The 26,290-nt window shown below is 44.3% G+C and overlaps 1 protein-coding gene across 4 annotated transcripts in view; it reads left to right on the top strand.

Moving 5' to 3' along the window:
* Positions 1-26,290, top strand: part of C1_2H9orf43 (chromosome 1_2 C9orf43 homolog) — a 285,830-nt gene that overhangs the window by 129,176 nt on the left and 130,364 nt on the right. For all 4 annotated transcript variants that reach the window (XM_085609947.1, XM_085609948.1, XM_085609945.1 and 1 more), the window contains 2 exons: positions 17,550-17,754; positions 19,773-19,887. In XM_085609947.1, coding sequence (XP_085466073.1) covers positions 17,550-17,754; positions 19,773-19,887 — 320 coding nt within the window. The remainder of the gene's footprint in view (positions 1-17,549; positions 17,755-19,772; positions 19,888-26,290) is intronic.

Raw genomic sequence — 26,290 nt, 5'->3', positions numbered from 1 at the left:
CCCTGGCTTAAGGGCTCGAATTCCTTCAAGAAGTAGCTCCATAGAGATCAAAGAGGAGGTGTTAGGAGGAGACGGAGGGTTCGCCTTCACACATTTACCTGAGGTGAAACTCGATGAAGAAGGTATTTTGGAACTCGGCTTGGGGGTAGAGCGAGGTGCGATAAGAGCCGAGCCCTTTGCGCCAACAAGGTCAGAGACTGCATCCTTCATACCCTCTTGTAAGACACTAAAAGGGTTATGGTCCTCTAGAGACGTACAGCTGAAAAGATGGGTACCACTGTGGGTAGAATTAGACAGTGCCCTGAAGAATAATGTTATATATATATATGTCCTCAAAGTCACTTGTAGAGAAAAGAGTTCTGACCAAGCAGTGTATATATATCAAAAATGCTATCTAAGAATACAGTAAGAGGTTTATGAGGCAAAAATGCAAGAAGAGGAAACAAAAAAGTCACCACCAGGAACCCTCAAAACACATACTAAAAGTCAGTGGGAGAGGAATGTGTAGCAAAATGCAGACAAAACGCAGAAAAAATTGTCTATAAACATTTTTTTATGAGGAGAAAAGTGTCCCATAGTGTCGGCCAGCGGGTGAGGAGAACAACAGGAATTCAAAATGTCGGCCGCTACAGTGTGTTAAACCGCGGCCGGTTAAAGAAGGAAAAAAGCATGTCCTGCGCTCACCCCATTAATCCTCGGAGGTCGCGAACAGTGGAGCAAGTGTTCAGACGAATGAGAGCGGTCCCAAATGCAGGTAGATATGCCAGGAAGCTGTCCGGTGCCCTACACCGCCACGGAGCTACCCCGAGCGACGGCCATCTCCTATTGCTCCGTAGCCACACCCCGTGTATGTTTAATTATTAAACAGATATTTTGTGCTCAGAAATAGATACACAGACGGGAAGGGTGGGTGTAACACAGCCTGATTAATCGCAAGTGGACCTGAGCCTAATAGCCGACTTAAAAAAATTAAGTACATAAAAAACAGTGCTGCCCATAAGCATTTGTAAAAAAATAAAAGCGGGCCGCACTTGCCTAAAATTAGCTTTTTTCAGAACCGGGATTAAAAAAGACTTCCATGGGGTATCATAAAAACTGCAAAACATCATAAAATTTTCCATATCCTGTGGGGATTTTCTGTCAGAACCATGGGACGGAAGGATTTGGCCCTAGCTTTGCCCCCTCGGATGGGCTAGAAGGAGATGAATAAGTTTAAACCTGAACCTAGTCAGTAAAAATCTATCATATTAATTTATAAAGCCTAATAGATACGGTCCTCCAGCTGGGTGGTTCTTAACATGATAAAATAACAAACACTGGGCTTCAGAAGCTCCGTCACTTCCCTGGCCACCATCTGCTGCTCAAAGAAGGCCGCCTTGATGGTGTTTAAATCCGTCTCGTTGACCTGGTCCAGGTTTGTAAAGAGGTCTCCTCTCCCTATACTCGTTAGACTTCCTTCAATGTATTTAAACCACAGTACGCGAGAGGCATGGTCTAGGGCCAAGCAGTCTTTTAAAATTGCCTTATTTAGCGTGATCCCCTTAAATGCCCACATTTTTAATCATAGGGCTACCGGGCAAAATGCTATTAAATCAGAGATGTAGGTCATGCCAAGCTCCTCGTCTACCCTGAAGGAGGGAGTATACCCTGGGGGACAGATAAAAGTTGTCTCATGAACTTGTTTTCCACCGTTTGGCGATCATCTGAATTGATGTACCCCCAGATTTCGCTGCCATAAAGTGCCTTTGAAATACATTTGGCCCTATAGATCTTTAGTAGGGCCCCTACCGGTCTTTTCCCTAATCTAGAGGCAATATTAAATATGGCTGCTGTATCCCGTGGCAGGCCATTTCTTTTACGAGTGAGTTGGGGCCCCCATTTTGATTTAGTGTCTATCAAAACCCACAGATAGGAGAAAACACTCGAATTAGGGATCGGTGACGACCCTACTATAAAGGTGTATGGTCTACTACTGTGGGCCCCCACTGGCATAATGTAGGACTTTAGAATTGTTGACCTTCAAGTCCAATTCCCCCATAAAGTGAACAAAAGAGTTTAAAAAGATTGTAAAAGGGTTTGCAGGTTCCGTTCGACCCTGGCCTTTAAAACAGCGTAGTCTGCGTACAATAAAATTGGGAGTCCTCGCTGTACCACCTGGGGAAAATCCACCTCAGTCTCCAGTAAGGTCTTCTCCAAATTATTCATATAGATGTTAAATAAAAAAGGGGCCAAGATACAACCCTGGCGGACCCCATTCTGTATACAGAAGGAGCGTGAGACCTTCTGATCGCCTGAATAGTGTACAGTCGCATTAGTGTCCCTGTGAGATCTTGTAAGAAGAAAAGTGTGTCTCTCTCCACCCCAATAGATAACAGAATCCGCCAGAGCTTGGTTCTGTTCATACAATCAAATACGGAAGAGAGGTCCATAAAGGCCAGGACCAGGGCATGAAACTGTATATTTTTTTGTTAGCATGAAGAGATTCAGGCATTGGTCTAACATTGAATGACCAGGGCGAAAACCATATTGCACGTCTGACAAGATGTTGTTTTCACCAGCCCATGCAGACAGCCTGTCTAGAAGGATCCTTCCAACATCTTTGACCACTGAATCTAGTAGGGAAATTGGCCTCTAACAGTGTGTGCTATCTCTGTTCTCCTTTTTGAACAATGGCACAATCATAGAGGTGGCCCATGAGACCGGGGGACCGGTCCTAACGTCCGTGTTTATGACAGGGGTAAGAACTAAAACCCAGAAATCTAGATGGGACATGTAGAGGTCGGGGGGATGCCATGCGGGCCAGGGGCCTTGTTGCGGGTCATACCACGTATTCCCCACCTCACTTCGCCCTCCGAAACAAACAGAGCTGATATTCCTTTACCTATCGCCAGTAGAGTGCTCTGGATAGTTGAACCCCCAAACATACCCTCAAAGTGGCTGACACAGTCATTCTCTGTAATGTGGGCATCTAAAGTATTGCTTGTTTCCCTCCAATAATGGACTGTTGACAATACTCCAAAACTTAGTGCTGTTGTTGGTGGTGCTAGCTTCCATGAGCTTGATCCAGGCATCCTCCTTCAAGGCTTCCTTACAGGTGCACAGGGCCACTTTATAATGCTTTCTATATGTTCGAATTAAAGCATTATTTCTAGGAGTGTCATGCAGTGTGTTTTTAGTTGACCTGGCCGCTAAAGAACAACCTTAGTTAAACCACCAGAGTCCCCTGTCGTGTTGGCTTTTAGACGATGGGACCGATAATTGGTCGGCGATAACATGAGAGATGGGTTCAAAAGCTTTAATGACTTTCTTGTCTAACTGAGAGTGGACGGTCAGGCAAATCTAAATCTCATTCAGGCAAATAGCTTGAAGAGACGCAAGAAAGGAGTCAGGAATGATTTGTGTCCATTTCAGTGTTCTTTCCCCATCAGTTGTCCGCAGTGCTACATCACCCTCACTCCCCTTTTTCATGCTCAAAACAGGCCAACTGGCTTTAAGGCATAAGGGGTTGTGGTCGCAAAAAATGCTTGCTTTAATACTAAAATCAGATAAAAAAGAGGGATAGAAACAAAAATGTAATTAATAAAAGTATCACCACCTTGTCCCTTAAACGTGGGAATGATGGACCTCTGTTCCGGATCCAATTTGCCCATAACTGATTGGAGGTCAAAGTCACAAGTTAGGGTGTACAGAGTGTGCCCCTGGCTGCTATGTTCAAGATATACTAATGTATAATGGGGACAACCTGAGCCCCCATCATTTGCGATATTGAATCCCCGAATGGGTGAATATTAAAATCTGCCACCATAACGATGTTAGAAGTGTGGCGGGTAGAACTGCTAAAGTTAGTCAAAAAGGTGCTATATTACACACTTCAGGTAGAGACGAGGTAGCATTATCAAAATTCAGGAGCAATAAAATTCTGGGTCCTGAAGAAAATAACAAGGCCGGCAGACATGGGTTGTTTGTGTTCAATTCAACGATAACCCCTTTTAACCGTAATGAGACATAAACAGTAAGACCTCCCTTGGCACTTCCCACCCTTGAAGGTATTGCAGGTACTGTGAATGACTTGTATCCTCCCAACGGAGGGGAATCATTAATAACCGAGGTCACTTGTAAACAAATAAGTTTCAAACGTTTTAACAAAGCAACACCACTCTGTTACTGCCAACTTGCTAGGCTAGCCAGCTATGTTCCAGGACATAAGATTACAAAAGTTTGAGTCCCTGAGGTAAGGTCCATGAACAGTATGGTCCAACTGGTACTGGGGGACTAATGGCTGTGACAAAGCTATATGGATAATAGTTATGGGTTCTGCAAGTCAATCGCAGGTATCAAGATTCCCTAGGGAAGCAAAAGAGTTGAACATTTTAACCGGTGCGGGGCCTGAAACCATTCCTGTGAGGCTGTACGTGAGGGTTTTATAGTGCACCATGGGGTTGGAGTTAAGGCCAGGGGCGGTGGTCTGTAAAAGAAGCCATGGGTAAGGGCCACGGTGGAAGAAACGGGACCTGTTGTGGAACAGTCATAAACAGAGTAAAGGATTCTCTGTGCCAAGTGCGGCTGGTTGAAATTGATTATTACACAGTCTCAACTGTAGCTCTTTTTTGACCTCCTATCCAGGCCACCCTCCGGGCCATGATGATGTGCTTCTCCACTCTGAATCCCAGACATGTATTTTTGTTCAACCAGTGCAAAACATAATTTTTTAACTGGTAAAAATCTCCAGCGGAACCAGGCTTTAGCACTGGTACCTTACCCAGAAGCACAACGTACGGTGTTGCTTCTGGTGGCAAGTGAATACTAGTTGAGCCGTTGGACTGCGCACTTAAATCCCTGCTTAAGGATGGAGTGGACCCGGGGGTGGTCCCGCCTACTCCACACTCTCTCCTAGGGGTCAAGTTGCTATTTCGGTGACACTCTGTCCCAACAGCCGCCTTGGGGTGCGACCCCACATGGGGTCCTTCCTTTAGCGGCAATAGCGGAGGCAGGGCAGGCCATAGCAGGGGAAAAGTAGGCAGGATAGTAGGCTCCCTCAATTGAGGATAAGTCGAATATACCCCACCTTGTATCGCCGCGGTGCCAAACTGATCTGCACCCTTATAACTCCCCTAGGCTGCTTTAGCCGTATGAACGATGGGGGCTATGTTACTAGACTTTGTGTTAAATTGAAACCAATGAGAAATGTCCCTTTCAATTGCGGTCAAACGTTGCTTGATTTGGTCCAATTTGAAGACCAACCCCTCGAGGAGGGAAGACACACCGGCATCCAACATAGTTGCAATCTCATCTTTCGTGGGTGGTGCCACACCTGGGCTAGAGGAAATGAGGCTATCCACTTTGGAATGTTTTGCCTTGGCCCCCAGCACAGTGCACCTATGCTTAGTCCCAGGTCCTGGCCCTCTACTAGACACCTCATCTCCTGCAGTCTGGTAAGGGGTGGAGAAATTTGCAACCGACACGCCAGAAGCTGTTGAGTTCACTGATACAGGAGGACCCCTACAGGCCCCCCCACTATTCTTGGGGTTGTTTCCCCTATCATACTCCCGATCCATTCTTGAGGGGGGTGCTAGGGATGCGTGGGGCACCATGTCCAGTAGACTCAAAACGTTGGCCTGACCGGGAACCAGGCTGAAGATACAAGGATCCAAATGGCTAGCGGGAGATCGCGTCAACCTACGGGTCACCAACTTGATCTCCTTATCTAGAACTCCAGCAGCTCTCTGCAAAAAGCAGTCCATGGCTGTGATAGCGGGGCCACATGAATAACTGCTGCTGTCTTACATTTCCCCATGGAGCCAGGCGGGGGGGAAGAAGCCCCTCAGAATAAACGGAGGGCTCTGCGGCGCAGTACATGCAAGGAGGAGTCCTTGTAACATAGACCCGTCAAATCGTCCAGACTACTAAACTGGCAGCTTGTCTCAAGAGATATAGAAGCCACCATGTACCCGCAGATACCACATATACCCTGACCAGGTTAGAAAGAAAAAGCACATACCGTCCCTGGCTATCCAAGGTCTCGCCTCTCTGTGGGATGACTGTACAGGAATGTGCTGGGGAGGTCCTGGGGGGCAATCGTGGTGCGAAACCCAGAGGGTGGGCCCAGCCCCAGCCTCCTCTGGGCTCTGATGGGTGCAGGACGGGCCTGTCCTTGGCCCAGGCTTTGCCCAGGCGCGTCTCGGGCCGCAGGAGACTGGATTTGGGCGCTCCTGCGCCGGATCTATCGTCACCGTGGCCCCTGCGAGACTGGTGTTGGCTGGGAGTTGTGGTCAACCTTGCTGCTGACTCCACAAATGCCTATGGTGTTAGTTGTCGGACCTCTTCGGCCTATCCTCTCCTGTTGACAGGAAAAACTCTTACCGTTCAGGTTTTCCTGGTTGCACCAACTGGGTTTCTCTTGCTACCCCTCCTTGGGACCCTGTCTCTTGTGGAACCTTGCGCCTCCTCTTTGGTTCTTCTCTTTGGAGATTATCGGACAGTGATGGAAAGGACACCCTTTCAATATTGCCCGCAGTGTCACTGCAAGTACTCTTGAACCAGCCATGACCAGGTCTGCAACCTTTGTTTCTCACCCAACCACAACGAGGCCGCCTATTCAGTCTGCCTCGCCTTCCAATCTAAAAAGGCTCTAGGCAGGATCGAAAGGCACAGCGAGTCTTGAAGCCTTCGATTGTGAGTGGAACCTTCCATCTTCCGATTGCACACTGTCATCATGCACAGCCAAGCACTGCCCCAGCGAGGATGGTGCAGGGGTTGAGCCCAGAGACCCACCAGCAGGCTTGCTGTCTGCCCCTGCCTGTAGGCATTGGTTGTCACAAATAGAAAGCGTTGGAGGCAAAACCGCTTCCTCTGCTGGCACCGAAAACGGCTCACAAGCCGCAGCCATCCTCAGCACCAACAGGTCAGTTTACGCCGGCACCGGAATCGGCACCAAAACCCTCTTCGGCATGGAAACATCAACCAGCACCAAAACACAGCTGGGCTTCAGCAAGCGGGAAGAAACCTTTTTCGGTCAAGTTGTTTGATGTCAAGAGCCCAGTCATCTGGATGTTCAAAGGATTTGGAGCAGCCCATATTTCAGAATCTCCATGAAATGCTAGATGCACGTCAAAAGAGAATCTTCATCAAACTAGAAACTGGAAATATCTTGACGAAGCTTTCACTTAAGGCACAAGACACTCTTACCAGGAAGAGAAAATTGACTTTCAAGGGACAGCTTGCACTAGAGCCTACACCTACTCCCAAACATATAAAGCTAGCCCACTCCCTGCTCGTCCCCTGGCATCTCATTCCTCCTTTTCCTCTTCCTCCACCTCTTCCCCCTCCTGCTCCCCCACATCCTCTGCCACCACAAAATGGGTCACCCACCTCCACCACCTTTGCCACAGGGTTCACCACATCCCTCTTATGGAGGAGGCAGTCCTTTATACCTGGTAGACCCCCTACAAGGCCTGTTATAACCCTGAGCATAGGGACAACCAGTGAGACGACTACAATGTCAGTCTCCTGGGGGAATCGGAGTTGGACCTCTACCTGGCCATACCCTCCCCCGATGACGTTTCACGAGGTGATACACCGTGCAGCCACCTTTCATCAGGTTGATCAGCATACTGTCCAGGACGATGAAGACTTCTTAGTCGAGACTCTGTCCACCACACAGCACACCCTGCCATTTCTTCCCATGCTAATGGGCATGCTCAAACAGCTCTGGACATCTTCAACGAGCCTTTAAGGCCCGGGCCTTCATGCTGAGGGTAGATAAAAAAATATATATTTATGAACCCTCACTACATCTGCAGGCAGCTTCAGTCAAACTCTATGGTGGTCCACACTGCATACAAACGAGCCAATGCCCAAATAGTTTAACATAAGTTAGTTAATTATTATGAATACTATCCTCACCATCTCATGATACTTATGATTTGTTGGTTGTATCTGCATCTGTTTATAATGGGAAATATTGTGGGTTTTGGTTTCAGTAAACTTGTATGTGGGGAGAACCTAACTGGTTAATCGGTGTCAAGTCACTCAGTATAGGATATGCTTGAAATTTGGGAGGTGGGGCCACAACCGGTTTCTTAACTGGGGTGATTAGTCTCGCTATAAAGATTTCTAATTTAGGACTAATTAGACATGTATTTCGAAAAAGGTTTTTATCCATTATGACTGATATCATACTTATTATGTTTTGCAAAGAGGTATTCTTATTGATAGACTTTGTTGACTACACTACCTTAAGAAAACATTTGAAAAATACTGTATCATTGAATCTATGTATTGTCCCTCATTTCTCAATACACTCAAAAGCATATACAAAAAGTTAAGTTAGTCTTCCTCCAAGGTTGCTTCCCGTTGTTCTGTTTCTAAGACTTCTGAGATGCCTTTTTTCTTTTTTACTTTAATGTTTGGTTTTTACTTTAATCTGTGTTTTTTGCCAAGTTCCTCTCTAGATGTTTCAATCCCAAGACCTTCTTTTTCTTGGGGGCTGAGATTTAGGAGACCTCTTTCGTGTATATGTTTTTTAAATTTCAGTTTGAATAGTAGTCGGAATGGAAATCCCCAGCAATAGGTACATTTCTGATCTCGAAGACGAGTTGTCACTTCCTGTAATTCTTCCCTTCTCTTGATGGTTTATGTGGAGACATCTTGGATGATTATTAGAGTTTCGCCTTCATGCTGTATTTTGTCCTACTTCCATGTGGCTGCAAATACGTCCTCTTTCATCTGGATGACGTGGACCCTAGATATAGCATCTGGGTTGAGATTCCTTGTACTTTGGAATGCAGAAAAGACTCTTCTGTTTCTTTCTGGAGTTTGTATGAACTTTCAGAACAGCCTCTGGACATGTGGACCCAATTTCACATCTGGAATTTCTGAACTGTTCCCTCTAGTACAAAGGTTATTGCATTTCAAACTATTTTCACAATCATCTATCTTCTGAAACGTTTGTTGGGATTGTTCTAATATGCCAACTCTTTTGAACACGGTGTACTGTCCGTACGCTTGATCAGTTGTGGTAGTTTCTAGTTATTCCACATGGTTTTTTATTTTCTAAAGAGTGTAATCAAGCTGGGATAGGAGTTTTGGAAAGTCCTGTCTGAGGCCCTTCCTGAATTATTGAATTAGAACTTGTGCATCTCCGTTTATGGATGGACTTTGCGTGTCACCTGAGATGATCTGGCGTTGTGAAAGTTCTTCTGCGCTACTCACATTTGTGCTTGTTTGAATTTTTTCAGTTTTATCTACCTGGAAAGCATCTATGCTGGAGGTTGTCTTGGGGGCTTATGTAAGGGTTTATTTTGTTCATTATTCGCCATCAGGAACAGATGAAAGTGGTGCAACTGGTGCAATCCACTACGTCCTTTGTTTATAAATGGCAATATTATGAATTGTTTTCTTTGACTTCTTTTGTAATCTGTTTACCTCTAGAGTATGCATGCTCAAATTAAGTGGACTTGTGTTACGTGGTGCTTCAGAGATGGCAGTTTCTTTTATAATCTTGTAGGCCCTTGTTATCATTTCTATGCTTCAGTGTTGTTTCCACTTCCCCACAGCGTTTCCCCGCCTTCTTTGCTTCTTTGTAGTTGTCCCCCCAACCCCTTCGTGCAGGGATTCTGGAGCTACTGAGGTCCATTTTCTATTAATTGTTTTTTTTTCAGGCATTCAGCCTTCTCAGGCAAGCTTGCACCTCCACCTGCTGAAGTCAGTTCTCTTCTCACCTTTAAGAAAGTGCGGCACCTACCCGAATCCCAGTGCACCACTCCTGTCTTTTCCACTTTTCATAGGAGCTCCAGTTTAAACTGCAACCAGATGTTTCTCTTTGTCTCCCGCAGATTTCCATTCAGATTGATTCTCCCTTACGGCACCGTGACTTTGTCTATCCAGTTTCCTCAGCGGCCATCTTGATTTCATCAGGCATGGCTGTGGTGAACATCTGGTGAGAATATCTAATTTGGTAGGACACCGGGATGAATCTGACATTATCAGTCGGTTATATCTTATTTTCTTCTACTCCTTATTTCTTTTAGTGGTGTCAAAAGTCCATTTTGCTTGTGGATGGAACTATTTAACAGCCCCGGAGTCTGGAGCTCAGTGAGGGCGTATTCATGCTTGTCCCTGCCCTGGCAGCATGCAATCTCTTACACCTTTTGAGAAGTTGATTTGTGATAAACATTTTCAAGGGGCTTCATTCCATGTATTTACTGTATTCTTGGAAAGGTAAAACATAGGCGTGCCGGAGAGCGTGGGAAAAGGATCTTGGGTGAATGATAGAGCTGGGTTAGTGCTTCAAGAGGCCCATTATTCATATAGGGTACCTTACCCCATAGTGGTTGAAGGAACCCATGGTTAGATGGAAAAGGTTGGCGGTGTAAGGATGCACCCCTATTCGCTTATGTGATGACCCTATTCAAAGTTAGACACTTTTGGTAAGAGAACCTCGGCCATACAAAGGAAGTTATGGTGTTCTCAATTTGTGAATATTCAAAGGAGATGATATTTGGTCTTCAGTGGTCGACACAGAAGACATTCCAATGTATAGCCATGCCTTGCCCACACATATGCTGGTAGCAGCAAGGATGCTACTAGCCTCTAGTTTCAAAAAGACATATGCATTCAACAAGGATGTATATGCACTGAGACTGTGGCATTCAATGTAACTTGAAAACTGTCCTATAGTCTAAACAAATAGAAGGCTGGCTTTTATAAGATTTGATGTCTGCTTTTTGTTCACGCCACTGATTTGGGAATTTTTTTAAAGTATCCACCATGACTGAAGGATCTGCAAATGTTTGATTTTGAGATATAGGGGAAGGGGAGACCAAGGGGGAAAATAGTTAATACGAGGCAGGTGGATACTTCACAGCCTTCTGGAGTGAGTTCACAGCATTTTAAGAGCACCCTCCTGGGAGTGAGTTCACAGCATTTTAAGAGTACCCTCCTGGGAGTGAGTGAGCATTTGGGGATGTTTATGGTGACCAGTTCTATAGCCTTTCAAATGAGGCACTGTTTTGTTTGATTCGGTATTACTGGAGTTCTGTACAAGTGTATAATGTAGTTTGCGCATTATTATTTACTGTTAAAACATACACTGACGTCAAAATCAGGATTTTAAAAAGATGTTTAAAAAATGCCAAACACTGACTCCCTAAGCAATGACACAAACTAAGTGCCAGACATGCTGGTAGACACCAGGCTCAGGTGTGAGAGTGGCTCCTCCTGGCTGCAGTAGTCATTCTGCTAGGTCAGACATGTCCAAAAATCGGAAAAATATACTTGGTGTTTGTTACTGATGCACAAGAATTGTCTGACAGATCAACACGTAGTGCCTAGAAGACCCTAAAGGCATATACTGCTTCATGAATAGAAATTACCCTTTCCAAGATGATGCATTCTCTCTCCACCAAGTTACCCTCTGCAGCTTCAGAGAAGTTCAGAGAGTTGTCATTTCTGGTCACTTCATTGTCATCCAGAGATAGTCATCTGGATTCTGCTTGTCAGTGTCATGGTTTCAGGCTATGTTCTCTCTTATCAGTTCAGTTCATAAACTTTATTCGGATAAACATTTGTATCCATAAAAGTACAAAATAGTAAAAAGAAATGTATGTGACAAAAGAAGAGTAACAATAAATGCTTATAAAAATTTTCAGTTATGTAAATAAAACGGAAGATTCATTATCAGCGATTATAAATGTATCCATTCATGACTTAGAAACTCAAAGGTTGAGCATTGTCTTACGGAGTAGCAATTCTCAGAAATGTACTTGCACGAAAAACAAGCTCTTCGTCGGTCAAGGCAAGTATACTTAAAAAGGCAGAATTCAAGCTAATATGCCTGCTCCTATTAAAAAAAGGGTAAAGAAGCCCCTTGCTGTATTTCATGTAATAATTACAGAAAAACAAAAAATGTGAGGTTGATTGGCCACTCACCCCGTCACAGGGACAGGGTACTAAATCAAGTTTCGAATGGTAGCCAAGAGGAAAACACAATGCAAATTTACCTGTCCCTGCTCACAAGCGGAATAGAAGGCTCCTTTACTAGTAACTCATAGGTAAAATAAGATAATTTGGTAGAGGGTGGCAGTGCCGCTCAAGAGTCATAACTAGAAACAAAGGGTTTCTTCGATTCCAGCGCGAATCTTTCTGTACTATATGACAAATAGAGGGCGCTTATTTTTTATGCAGAGTTTCAGCTTTGCTGGGATCTTAGAAGATACAACCTTTATTGATGCTGCATAAACTCTGATATACTCCAGATAGCCAGGGAATGTCCATCCCCTTCTCACACTTCAAACAATCGGTAATAATGTCTCTAGTTAAAGTTGCTGCCTCGTTCTTCCAGACCGATAACCAGAAAAGGGCTGGACGAGCACGTATAAAATCATTTATATAATTTAAGTTTAATTCTTTGTGGCAAATATATTGTGGGGTGGAGATTGGGATACCCACCAGTTTCCTGCAAAATCTGTTTTCTTCCTGCTGGATGCAGGAACTGTTTGCAGTACCTCAAATCTCGGCTCCATAAGTAGCCCCTAGGAACACATTGTAGTTTTAAAAAAATTAAAATAGCTAAAAAAGCACCTGAGTTCTTTGGACGGGGAAAACTGAAAATCGAATTGATGGTCTTTGAGAACTTGCTCCTGGAATGGCTAAGATGCTCAGTCCAGGAGCCGTTCTCAGCAAAAACCACCCCAAGGGAGGGGAATTTACAGGTGCTTATCAATTTTTGACTACCAACAGCAATAGAGCTGAGCTGGCGAATGATTTATTAAAATTAACTCTTAGGTCCAGACTATCCATATATTTAACAAAAGACTGTACAAGAATGCGCAGAGAATTTGGGGTGCGGCATATAAGAACCGCATGATCTGCATATAATAGCACAAGGAGGGGTTTCCCATTAATCATAGGGATGTCTTGGGTCATGGATACTAGTGATTTGTTCAATCCATTAATATAGATGATGAAAAGAAGAGGAGCCAAGACACATCCCTGCCTGACCCCCCTTCCGACCTTAATGGGTCCTGAAACCTCCCCGCCTCTGCCAATCCTCACTTGTGCCTGGAGGTCTTTGTGTAGATATGCCAAGAAATGGACCAAAGGTTGATCCAGACCATAGGCCAACAGGATAGCCCACAGCTTTGACCTAATAACAAGGTCAAAAGCTGAGGACAAATCTTTGAAGGCCAAATAGACTGGAGAGTTCCGTGCAATGGTATATTTCGCAATTACAAGACTATGGTTGAGACATTGTTCGTTAGTACCAACCTTACTGCGGAAACCTACCTGGCAGGGCTCTAAAATGCTACATTCCTCTGACCATTCCAGGATCTTATTATATAAAACTCTGCCCAATATTTTAAGGGTATTATCGATCAATGAAATAGGCCTATAATTACTGGGCTGCAACCGATCCCCCTTTTTAAATATTGGGACAATAATACTCTTTGCCCAGGTGTCAGGTAACAGAGCATACATTAGGTTATTGAAGACGTTCAGAAGAAGCGTTGCCCAAAAGTCCAGTTTCCACTTGATAAGATCTATTGGTAGCCCGTCAGGGCCGGGGACCTTATTCCCAATGCTCTGGTGGATAGCTTCTTCTACTTCGGAGAGTGTTATCTGAATACTGGTAAATGAACCATATTCATACTCGTCGGTCTCCGATAAGGGGGTGGCATAGATTTTAGAAAAGTGGGTTTCCCAGGATTGGCTAGAAATAGTGCAGCTAATGGGAGTTAATAGCTGTCCCATAGATCAGAGATCCCTTACAGCAGACAAAAATGATTTACCCTTTTTGGCAGTTGCAGCCTGCGATAGGGTTTCCCAGCGGTCGCTTAAGAGTACTCCCTTCCGATTGTTAACTGCTGTGTTGTACTTCTGCCTAGCCAGTTTCTCATCTGGAGCACACCTAGGTTAAATTGACAACACCCTACGCAGATTCTTATTAGCCAGTGAACATTCATCGTCAAACCATCTAGGGCCCTGTTTTCTCAGAGGTGCAGGCTTCGACAGAAGGGTTTTAAGAGCCAGACAGAGTTTAGAAAAAACTCATGAACTACATCTGGATACGGGGTTTGAAATGACAAACAGGAATTAATGAGGGGCAAGTTGTCCTTAGCTAGTGACTTAAACAAATCCCCATTGTCAATGCCCCTCCAAATTAATCTTAAGTTGTCAGTCGAAGGCATTAAATCTCTAGCCCCGCATTCAGATGAAAACGCAGGTCGCGAAGCTAATCTCAATGCTATTTTGATAGGGTTGTGATCCCCATGGATAGTAACAACAACCTCTGCGGTAATTAAGTAATCCGCGAGGGAGAGATAAAAACAAAATCTATTGTGGAAGAGTAGCCCCTGCCTCTGAATGTCGGCTGGTGATTATTAGTCGCGTGTAAAATACCTATCGGATCCATGACATTAACCAGGTTATGGGACCTCAAAAACACTGCCAGCTCTACACACTTACGGAAAGAAGGACCTAAATTATATGGCTCTGCCCCAAAATGCATATAATTTAATTTTGCATTAAAATCTCCTCCTAAAATGATCCCAATAGTATTGCCCGAACATTGCTGATAGTCTAAATTAGAGATAAAATTGAAAAGCTCAATAAAATTCTTGTTGGGAATGGAAAAGAAATCATTATTGTAAAAATTTACCAAATGAAAGGAAACTCTTCTCTTGTAAAGTACAATTTGAAAGTTGCAGCTGTTAGTTGAAAGTATCTTAAAACTGCCTCCAGCTGCTACATTAAGCCCAATAAAAAGGCCCCCTGATGGTCGGCCCAATTTATGGCGAGATGCCGCTACACTAATACAATGAAACCCCTCGATATGCAAGACGTGTGTGGCCCAAGTCTCCTGAAACATTACTACGTCTTGTTCTTTAACCAAGCGCAGCCAATCCTGGTCGTCAAGCTTAGACTGTAACCCTGCTACATTCCAACTGATGATGTTCAAATCTGCTCCGCTGTTAGCTCTAGTTGGGGGTTGATCGTCATTATCATTATCGGTTGTTACTATGATTATAGGGGAATCCTCCAAATAATGCTGCTGGGCAACCATCAGTGGTGGTTGTCAATCCTGTATGTCTAAACTAGAAAGTGCGTTGAACCTGTTGGTTATCAAAGGCAAGACGTAGGCATCCCTGGAGGGTTTAGAGGGTGGCTTATAAAAATAACCCAAAGGGAGCGCACTAATGTGGGTGTTTTGCGTGGGAGATTGCTCAGAGAGACTCAGTAAACGGCGAACCGTATGGGTTCTGTGGAAATTAAGGACAACACAATCGCCATTTATGTCCTTGGCAGAATGACCAACCCACCCTACTCTTCTGGCCATAAGGATGTCGTTCATGTTGGAGGGATGGAACGCCTTGTGTTTGCAAAGCCAGTGTACGGACTTGTTGCGCAAATCTGCCCAGGATTCCCTTTTATCTCCAACTAATTCGGGAACCCCAGCCAAAACTAACACATAGTGACAGGAGGCAGGGGGTAGACTTAGCACGTCGGTATTTGGTCTAAAGCAGGCGTTCCTAGGGCAATTCGGAATATCCCTGTTTAAACTTATATCACTTGCAGTGGCACTGGGACGTGAGTGAGTGAGACGGCTTCTTCCTGAGGCTAGGTTAGAATTATCTGTATTTTCTAAAGGGACACCCTGTCTTTCCCTTTATTCGTTATGGGGGTTTAGCCCAGGGAATACATTTATATTGCTGCAATTTGTGTACGGGATAGCTGGAATAATATCTTTATGAAAGACAGAGCTGGGATGTGGCTCTTGCCCAAATGTGTTACTCATAGAGGATGGAAGTATGCCACCCCTACCAATGTTTTGAACAGAGTTCACATTCCTGCCCATTAGGTTAACCAATTCAGAGTTCAAACATTCAATTTTCCCCAACAGTAAATTGAAATTCAGATCAATTACGTTCTTAATGTCAGCCAAGGCATTTTCAATAAGTTTCAATAAGGCCGAGGCAACAACAACGTCTCCCACAACACCTATATTAGTGTCATTACGGGCAGGGTTGAGAGAAGCATCAGTCTGTGTGCCCACTGAAACAGTGCAAGTATCCACCAGATTTGTTACATTATTAGCGGGTTGACAACCTTTGGGATTTTTAGACTTAGTCATCCCTGCATTTCTCTTTCTTTTTGCAGGTTGTGTTTTCACTTTAGCGTTCCTTTGAGGGCATGCCGCCCGTGCTCTAGTGTTGATGCTAAGTGCATCAGGGACTTCCGTATTAGGGGCTCCTGGGCTTGGCGATGATGAATCTAAAGAAACAGAGCATGCTTCCGTTGGGAGTGATTTATGGGGGGTTTCACGTGTTACACTATCGGTGATCAAGCCGCCTAATGATAGACGGGAGTGTAATGTTACAGGGTCCATGGACAGGCGTCGCTCTGTCAGTTCGATTTCGTGGGTCAGCAGGGACTCTGCCCTCACAATAAAAGCATCTAATGTCCCGGCTACTCCTTTGCGTTTGCTCGTCATTCCAAGGACTCAAGACGGTCCAGTTATAACACCGCAAGATGGCACAATGAAAAGCAATGTATAACAATTTGGGTCGTATTACCTTGGAACACGGGTGTAGGGGTTGTTTCCTCGATGAATATCAGAGGGGTGGCGCAGCCCAACCTCTTCCGGCCCCTGACGGGCACAGACGGGCCCGCCCTTGGCCCGGGCTTCGTCTGGCGCACGCCTGCGCGCGTGCCGCAAAGCGGGTGCCGCGAGGTATGTTATAGCCTTCCCCCTGCACAGGTGCGGCACGTTGATGGCAGCAGGGCTTCCTGGGACTTGCAGTCCACCTCAGTAGGTCACAGCGTCCTCCTCCTGCAGCGAAGCGGGTGCAGCGAGGTATGTTATAGCCTTCCCCCTGCACAGGTGCGGCGCGTTGATGGCAGCAGGGTTCCTGGGGCTTGCAGTCCCCCTCAGTAGGTCACAGCGTCCTCCTCCTGCAGCAAAGCGGCTCCCGCGAAGTGGTTGCTGCGAGGTATGTTATAGCCTTCCCCCTGCACAGGTGCGGCGCGTTGATGGCAGCAGGGCTTCCTGGGACTTGCAGTCCCCCTCAGTAGGTCACAGCGTCCTCCTCCGTTCTCAGCTGAGGATCACGGGCGGTTAAACAGGTACCTGGTGGGGGGCAGGCAAAGGTGAAGGGAGGGGGGCGCTGGGGCAAACAGACACAAAAATGGGAAAAAATAGGCAGGGGATGGAAGGAGATGGACACAGGGGCTTGCGACAGACGAGGGAAGTGACGGAGGAGGGCTGGAAAGGGGAAATATGACGGACAACAGACTCGTCCCCTCTTATCATCATTGTAGTGTTCTTCTGAGTTGGGCACTTCTGATGTTTAATTGAAGCCTTAGCCTGCTGGGCATGTCACTGTCACCTAGGGCAAGGCAAGATGAAGGTTATCACTGGTGTTTCCTTTATTCCGACAAAGCCACGACCACAGGTGCGTTCTAGTCCTAGATTTGTTTTGCCAAGGACATCATGTAAATGAAGTTGTAATTCTGAGTCTGTGTAACGTCTTTATTTTGGGAGATGTTGTTAGCTTTTCTACAGAAGGAGGAAGGTCAGAGGTTACCCTTGTACAGAGAGGTTCCACCTGCCAGCAGTCCAGTGCCAAGAATCCTGCAATCCAAGGTCCTAAAAGCCCACTTCTTGATAACAGGAAGATGATCCTGCATCAGGTGAAGGAGCGACATTACACCTGCCCTGTACAGAATGGCTCCCCTCGCTACAAAATGGATGAAAAGGTAAAACTTGTACTTGACTTGTATTTGATGACATTGACACTGGCCACTTTGTCATTGATGTTGTGATACTGGGACAACAGTTGCAGATCCTGACAGGATTAAGGAGATCCCGACTCTAATTTAAAAAAGAAAGTGTAATTAACCTGGGGGCATATGTATCAAACGATTTTTTAATCGCAAACGCTGCGATTCGCAAAATAACGGCGTTTGCAATTAAAAAATCGGTAATCGTGATGTATGAGCCAAATCCCATCGCAAAATTAAGGAATTGCTAATTTAGCGATTTCTTAATTTTGCGTAAGCATTTAAGAAATCGCAAATTGCAATTTCTTAAATGATATGTAAAAAGCACCCAAGTTGTGCGAATTATCCTTAAGAAATCGCAAATTACCACCAACTTCCAGTTGGTGGTAATTTGCGATTTCCTTTCAAAATGCACTTTTTTGAATTTTACGAAGTGCCACGTGGCGCTCATACATGCCCTTAGGGCATGTATGTGCGCCATATGCACACACATGCTCATTTCAGGGGTGCATCAGGGTGTCATCATGACACCCTTGCACCTTTGAAATTATTCTCAAATTGCGATTAGCAAATTGCAATTCGCTATTTGAGAATTACTTCCCATTCATTCCTATGGGTCTCCTGGCCCATAGAAATGAATGGGCAGGTATTCCTTAATTGCGATTTCGCAATTTGCTAATCGCAATTAAGGAATTTTAAGAAATCGCAAAAAATTTGCAATTTTTTAAATACATCCCGTTTTGCAATTCTCAAATAGCGATTCTATAAATATCGCTATTTGAGAATCGCAAATGGTGATGTTGATACATATGCCCCCTGGAGAGTGAAAATACTTCTTTCAAAAGGATGAAAGGCTAGTCAGCTGTCTGCTGCATGAACAGAGATAGCCTGCACTTAGGAGGTTGACCAGCATTGGATGACATTCCCAGTGCCCCTGTCCTATCATCTTAGGTAAATGTATAGCGCTTGGGGCCACATCACAAAACATTTTTTACTGGTGCTATTTCATGCGGTTAATAAAGGCAATTTTTGATCCAAACACCTTTCACCAGTGTATTATGAAAGCAGACTTGATAAAGTTGCAGTGTGTTTGTGCACGTTTGTTGTGGTGTATTTTCGTTGTGTTCGTGATGTGTTTTGCTGGTTTGGCGCTCTCATGTTTTGTGCTGCATTATTACATTGTGTTATAGTTGTGCTGTACTCTGGTTGTTTTGCGTTTTGTCTTGTGCCCTGTTATGTTTTTGTTGGTATTATTTTGATTTGTGTTATGTCATTTTGTGGTGAACTGTATTTATTTTAGAGGTGTCAACTAATGTTGCTATATATCCAGGTAAAAACAGCGCACTCTGTTCAAGCCCTAGTGGCAAACAAGTGTATAACACTGTCTAAGGTGGTAAAATACTCCTGCAGTTTTGGACACCAGACAGCCCACAACTGTTAGAGACCATATCTTAAATATGCACTTTCAGTGCTCACTTTATATTATACAGCCCATGGTGCCTTATGTAAGTCAAGAGGGCTGGAGCCATGACAGGTGCTCAGGGTAACCACAGACTACCTAAATGATTTCCATTTAGGTTCATTGTTTGCAAAGTTATCTCTTGTGATTTCGGGAACATTGAGTATTAATTCTGCCCTCCTGGGCCTATAATGGACAACCACGGTGTTATAGTGGCCGATGGCTACAAAGGCAGCTGCAGAATCGGCTCCATTTGGAACTCAGGAGTGTAACAGTCAACAAATCTCGCACTCTACAGCACGGCAGGAGAACATTTTACAAACCAACTTGTCCAGGCACCTCTGCTTAAGGAACTGTTGAAGGTGCCCTAATATTATGAATAATATATGTATGTATGTAAAGCAAACAGACCAAAAACCCGAGTACAACGTGTTGAGAAAGGGAAAAATATGGAACGTTTAGACTGAGTGGGTTACTGGAATGATCTGTGTGAATGAAGAAACATGTTTAGCAATCAACATGTGTGCTTCTTCAGCCTTCCAGGGTGTTCAGAGGGCCAGAGATTGACCTGGAAAGCATAAAGAACCAACCGTACCTGTGGAAGAAGTACATCGATGGGGCTGGACCGAATGGCAGAATTAGAATGTCCGGTGGGTATCTGATTAGAGGAAATTTGCTGCTCTGTTCTGTTGTCACCTTCAATGCTGCCTCGCCTCTTTGCCCTAGGGTTAAAAAACATTCGGTGGGGCCCAACCCACTCTTCTTTCCGTTAGGAAGCCCTACTATGATCCCACTGAACCTGGACTGGTGGCTTAGTGGACTAATGCATCCTCTCCACCAATCTTCGTTTCACCTCATTGTCACAGGTTGAAACCCTTGGAAGTCCAGTCAGTCTTTCATCCTTCTGAGAAGACAGCAATAAACATCTGATATTCAGTGTCACAATACTCTAAGACAGTGGTCCTGAAACTCTGGTCTGGGGACTCCTGAGGGTCTGTGATGCATACTCAGGGGGTCCACGACTATGTCGAAAATTAACAGATAATTATGATGTATATATATAAAGAAGCAAAGGTATAATTTCAGATTTTAAAACGTTCTGCACATCTCAAGGAATTTTGTAATTAAAAGCTACAAATTAAACTGGTATTCTGAGATTGATTCATGGGAGCAGTGAATGTGCATCAAACAGAATACAGTATGGACTATGGACTATGGGTGACCTCAGTTGAATTTAAAGAAGCTCCAAACTTCTAATTAAAATTACACTTTTGACTCTTTTATATATTTGTTTGTGAGTTAACTAAAATATTTAATCATTTAAGTATTTGTTTGAAGAATGCATGCTTCTATATTTTTGTGTATTGTTTAATGGTTCAAATAATCCAAATTTCTTAGGCCTGAGTTCCCAGATTCCAATAATGATTCAGTGGAGGTCCCAAGATTCCAGTAATGGTTAGGTGGGGGTCCATAGACGTTCGAAGGTTAAGAACCACTGCCCTAAGGCATGACTGTGCAATTTACAAATTCTGTTTTTCTTGCAGTATCAAAGTGCAATACAGTGTAAGGATCTGAGAAAAAGTGACCCCAAAACGTAAATTAAGTTTGAACATCTCTCTTTGCTATGGTCAGCTATGTACTGGTTGCACACTTAGGGCCTAATTACGATGTCCGCCCGACACCGTAGCGGTCTGGAACTGACCGACCATAGGTCGGCATTTCTGACAGCCCAGATTTAGATGCAACCGCCCTATGGGTGTTTGGAAACATCCATTCCCAAATGGTAGCTCGTGCGGCAGGCGGAAAAGGCCAGCAGCACAATCTGCCTTTGGGAACAGGATGTTACCAAACAGCCCTGCACCATGTCGCAGGCACCATGCGATGCCTGCGACAAGGTGCAGGGATGTTTAGGGGGAACCATAGTTACCCCCATGGCCCCATAGCAGAGGGCCAAGGGGACGGGGACCCTGCTAAGCACCCCCAAAAATACTTTTCGACAGCTTTTCCATGTTGGAAAGGCTGACATGATAAGGCTGTCGAAAAGTGCCATCATAATCTGAGCCTGGCTCCAGCATCATTAGGGGATTATGGTGGCTTCCGACGCTTCAATGGACTCCTTGAGCCCTTCAGAAGTGCATCGGAATCCCCCCGCAGGTTTCCCTCTGACCGCAGTCATCCTAATACGGTGCTCGGACTGAAACCTACGATGTCAGGCAGAAAGCCTCTGACAGCTGGTCAGAGACTTTCCGCCAGATATTGTAATCGGGCCCATAGTTGTTCAGGGTAGAATATTCTCATGAGTTATGAAAAGGGAGCAAGTGTATTTGCATGTACCTCTTTGCAGCAGGCTGCTTGTCCCCTTTCTGTGCATCAGTAGCGGCTACATCTTGGATCCAATTTTTTGTTGGATGATCTGCTGCTGCTGTGGCCACTGTTGGCCCCACTACAGTCAGTGCCACAGGCATGTCTTCGTTTGATGGAGATAGTGCACTGTTGTTATCAAGGCACTTGACAGACACACCACTACACAAACTCTACTCCAGATGTATGCATTGAAGGGAGATGGCAGGTTGCCTCAGATACATTGCAATAGCTAATTCTTGGGTGCAGTAGCACAAACACACTACGCTTGGTGCTTGCTGTGATCAAGAATATGCCTTTTTCATGTCAATGCTTGTCTCCTCAGCCAGTCATCTGCCACGGAATGCGTCCTTCATCACAAAAAATCCTGCAGGCTGAAAAAGCCAAATGTTACCCTTTTTAGGTCGAGCATTCGAGACCTCTTGTGTATACTTTAGTTTATACTTATATGTATATGTACTTTGTGGGCTCTGGAGATCAGCCCTAGGACTTGTCTGCTTCCGCTTAGGGACTTTTTTTCTGTTCAACAGCCTCTATTTAACTGTCTTGATAGAAAACGACCAGTAGAGGTCAGTAAAATACCAGAATTGCTTTCTGCTGGAGGACTTTATTTTTTTTATTTTTCTGGCAACTGCCTCTATTCAACTTTCATTTTTTTGGTAAATCTTTTTATTAAATTAAAACAGGTAGGTAACATAACATAGTTATACAGTTATTTGTACACATGATCCTTTTTCTTTTCACAAAGTCCGATGTGATTCACTTCTTTTTATACATGACATCTTAGGGCTACATCCACTATACTGTTTCCGCTTTTTCAATCCGGGCACCTGTGCCATGGGTTGGTGGGTCTAATTCCCCCAAAGGAGGGTGCAAGCGTACCCTCTATATGCTTTATTTAACTTTTTTGATAGAAAAAAACCATCAGAGGTCATTTAAATACCAGAATAACTTTAGAATTCTCTAGATTCCAGCCCATAGAAATTGTCTTCCACGAGCACACGTAAACAATAATATTTTTTTCATATCTTGTATTTTCAGTTTTATGACCACCGTAGGCCATGATTTTATATTGAAAACAGAGCTTTGGACTATACCATTTCCCGCTGAAAGCCAATATTTCTCTCCATGTGTTCCCATGCCTGGCTTGTCACGCAGTTTGGTGCTTACTTTCCCTACATGTTAGAGAACAGTAGATGTTTCAGCACCCAGGTTAATGTGCTACATAGCTAAATACATATAAGGTCCCAAAGGCGAGACCAATTCCATTGCAATTGCTTGTTTGTTGCAGGCATGACATTTCACCTACAACTTTATTTAGTTTTTAAACAAATGTATTGCTGAGAGTTGGCCTTTCTGACCAAAGGGACAGAAGACCCCCAAAGATAGATTTGTATTCTTTTTGTTTGTCTGTAGAATTTGTAACACCGCTAAGATAGGGGCAATTGCAGTTATCTGCAAAGGAATGTTTACTAGGCGAGGCTAGGAAGGAGGGGAGAGTTCAACTGTGATGGGTGATTGCTTCCAAAGTTTCAGCACAATCCTTCACAAGCATAGAAATCCTAACAAATTAGCAAAAGCCCAGTAATAATTAGCTCAGAGTATCTTCTCCACTCCCATAGCCTTTCCAATAGCATCAGGAGGAGGTACATTGGTACCCGGGCTGACCACACAGTATCCAGAGATGCCTTGCCTCCTCCAGTCTGACTAAGCTGATTGGTTCTCCTGTAACCCTGGTGTTCCAAGGCAAAGATTAAAAAATAAAAACTATGTTTTGCATTGCCAAAGAAAAATAATGGTAGTTTCTAGTGAATTCTGCTTCTGTTGTAATAGTATTTCTAACTATCAGTTATGCTCATGCGAATTCCCTAATAAAACTATAATCGTATCCATGTAGAATTTTTCATCATTGAGTCAACACTTCCAAGTGCAACTTACTGGAATTCCTACTGGCTTTCAGTCCACAACTCTGATCCACTATTTCCGTTGGCAGAGGGTGGACCACAGCTGTTACAGCTGCTTCCTCAACTTTGAGGCTTATCCTAAGGAGAGTGGCACCTGAGTGTTTTTGTAGAGGTTTGTGAACCACATAGAACAGCTCCCTAGGAGAACTTGAGGAGTGCACTACTCTAGGTTCCTCATATTCCTTATCGGGCCAGGGTCATGGCAGAGGACATATGTTGTGGAATGTGTTCTATGCGGATAAACAATACACTTGTTGTTTGCTGTGGCTATCCGAAGTAAGTTATCAAAACTCAATCAAGGATCCTGATGCAGAAATGATGCTCATGCATAGTAGACTTCATGTCATCAATCGTGGTTTAGGCTGCATTCATTCCTCCAGTACACTTAAAGTCACTGCCACGATCACTCTATCCTAAGTACGCTACACCATTTGATGCTAAAATCAGGAGACATCATAGTTATTTCAGTCATAAATTTATTCATAAGTGAAGACACTCCATAGATCAGTACAAGAGCACCTCGTTCATTTCTGATAAACACAAAATAATAAGTGCTCAAAGTTTAAGGCTGTCTTTGAGTTTGAACGCATTCTGCTTCTCTGGTCCAAGATCATCCAACAATCTCTCTTACAGGGGAGGATTCCGGACTGCCTTAAAATGGGGCAAGTCACACTTATCCCCAAGAAGCCCAATGCAGACCTAACTGACCCCAGTAACTATCGGCCGATCACCAGCATCATGTCTTTAGCAAAGTTGCTCGAGAAGTGCGTTCACACTCAGCTATGCAACCATATCGAGAAATATTGGCTGCTAGACCAACATCAGTCAGGCTTTAGACCAGGTCATAGCACAGAAACTGCCCTTACGCACATTGTGGATGATGCCTTGAGAGCTCTGGACCAAGACACACCTTGTCTTCTAATTCTTCTAGACTTGTCCTCTGCTTTTGACACTATCAAACATGATAACTTGATTAACCTTCTGCAATGTAGGATGGGGCTATCTGGCCCTGTCTTAAACTGGTTCTCCTCCTTCCTGCACAATCGAACGCAGAGAATCAAAGTCAACCTATCTTTGACTGCAAGCACCCCAGTCACTATCGGGGTACCTCAGGGATCTGCTCTCTCGCCCTTACTCTTCAATCTCCTCATGGAACCGCTAACTGCTATTTTGAACGGGTCAAACATTCAATACCATATGTACGCAGACGATACACAACTGTATTTGAAGATCCCCTCTCCAGATGACATTAAAACTCTTAATGGAGCTCTCCAAAAAACTCAACAATGGCTAACACATATCCATCTGTTACTAAATGTACTCAAAACAGAATTTCTCCTGATTACACCCTGCAACCAAGAGACCCCTACGCAAAACTGGATCAAATATATCTCTGCAATTAACTGCTCCCCGCATGTAGTGGACTCCGCTTGCTCTTTAGGTGTCACTCTGGACAAATTTCTAAACATGCAAGGACACATCAGGGCCACTACTAAGAGTGCGAACCATCAGCTCAACACTCTCAGGAAAATCAAACCTTTCCTACATCCTGAGGACGTCCAATCAGCAGTTCAATCACTTGTTATCTCGCAAGTTGAATATGGCTTGGTAACCCTAGCAAGGCTTCCTAAAGCAAGGTTAGCACCACTAAGAGTTACTTTGAACGACTCTGCCAGACTAATCACAGGCTCCACAAAGCATGATCATATTACTTCTGACCTAATTCAACTTAACCGGCTTCCCATTGAAGCAAGGATCCGCTTCAGGATTGCTTGTCTACCACATAAAGCTATTCACCGCAATAGCCCCGTTTACCTGGCAAAGAAACTCTAGCTCTCTGGTTCCAGTTGAAACTTAAGAAGCTCGAATATCCTACTCCTGAAACCACCCAAATTCAACAAAAAAAGAATCTACAATCGCACCTTCTCAGGGCTGGTGCCAAGAATCTGGATTGCCCTTCCGACGGAAATCAGAGCCAACCCCTCAACTGCTTCTTTTAAGAAACAAGCCAAATGGTTACTTTTGGAAGAACTTCAACAGCGATAGCCTCTATGTTCTTGTGATAATCACTTCCCTCGAGTGCTTGACAATCTTTTTTTACTTTGTGTAAAAAATGTATGCCTGACAATCTTTCTCTCTAATATGGTTTAAATTTGTACTCGATTCAAAATGTACTGTATCGTTCTTGGGGTGTAGTGCTCTGCTTAAACTGCACAGTCTCTTCTAGTAGGGCCTTCACCTGGTCCTTCCTATGCTACCTTTGTTGTATTGTAATTTTACTGTCTCCCCATGGCAACGCTAATTGTCCTCTCTGTACAGCGCTCTGATACCTGTTCTGGGTCTTGTTCGCGCTTTACAAAACCTTTCAAATAAATAAATAAATAATTAACCCCATCTTGAAGGTGATGTGTTCAGTAGGTGGAGACAGTGAAGTATTTTAAACTGCATTAGGTGGAGGTCCCCAGAGACACTAGGCTTGCAAGGAGGGTAGTGTGTTTTTATGTTTATGGCTTAATATATTAAGCAGTGGGACTTGAGTCTAAGGGTCCCTAATAGGAGACCCAGTGGAGTACTTCTAAGTCATGTTGCCTCATATGCTAAATTATCACAGACAAGCTCATTATCTCATAGCACTTTACTAGGAGTGTTCGAGATATCAAAGCCCAAAGGAATGAAAGAGGAAACAAACCACCTCTGCTTAGAGCTCAAGGTTCTGTAACACGCCTAC

This window comes from Triturus cristatus, chromosome 1_2, assembly GCF_964204655.1.
Source record: "Triturus cristatus chromosome 1_2, aTriCri1.1, whole genome shotgun sequence".
NCBI classification, from domain to species: domain Eukaryota; kingdom Metazoa; phylum Chordata; class Amphibia; order Caudata; family Salamandridae; genus Triturus; species Triturus cristatus.
The sequence above is the reverse complement of the archived record's forward strand: the minus strand, read 5'-3'. Positions and strand labels throughout refer to the sequence as shown.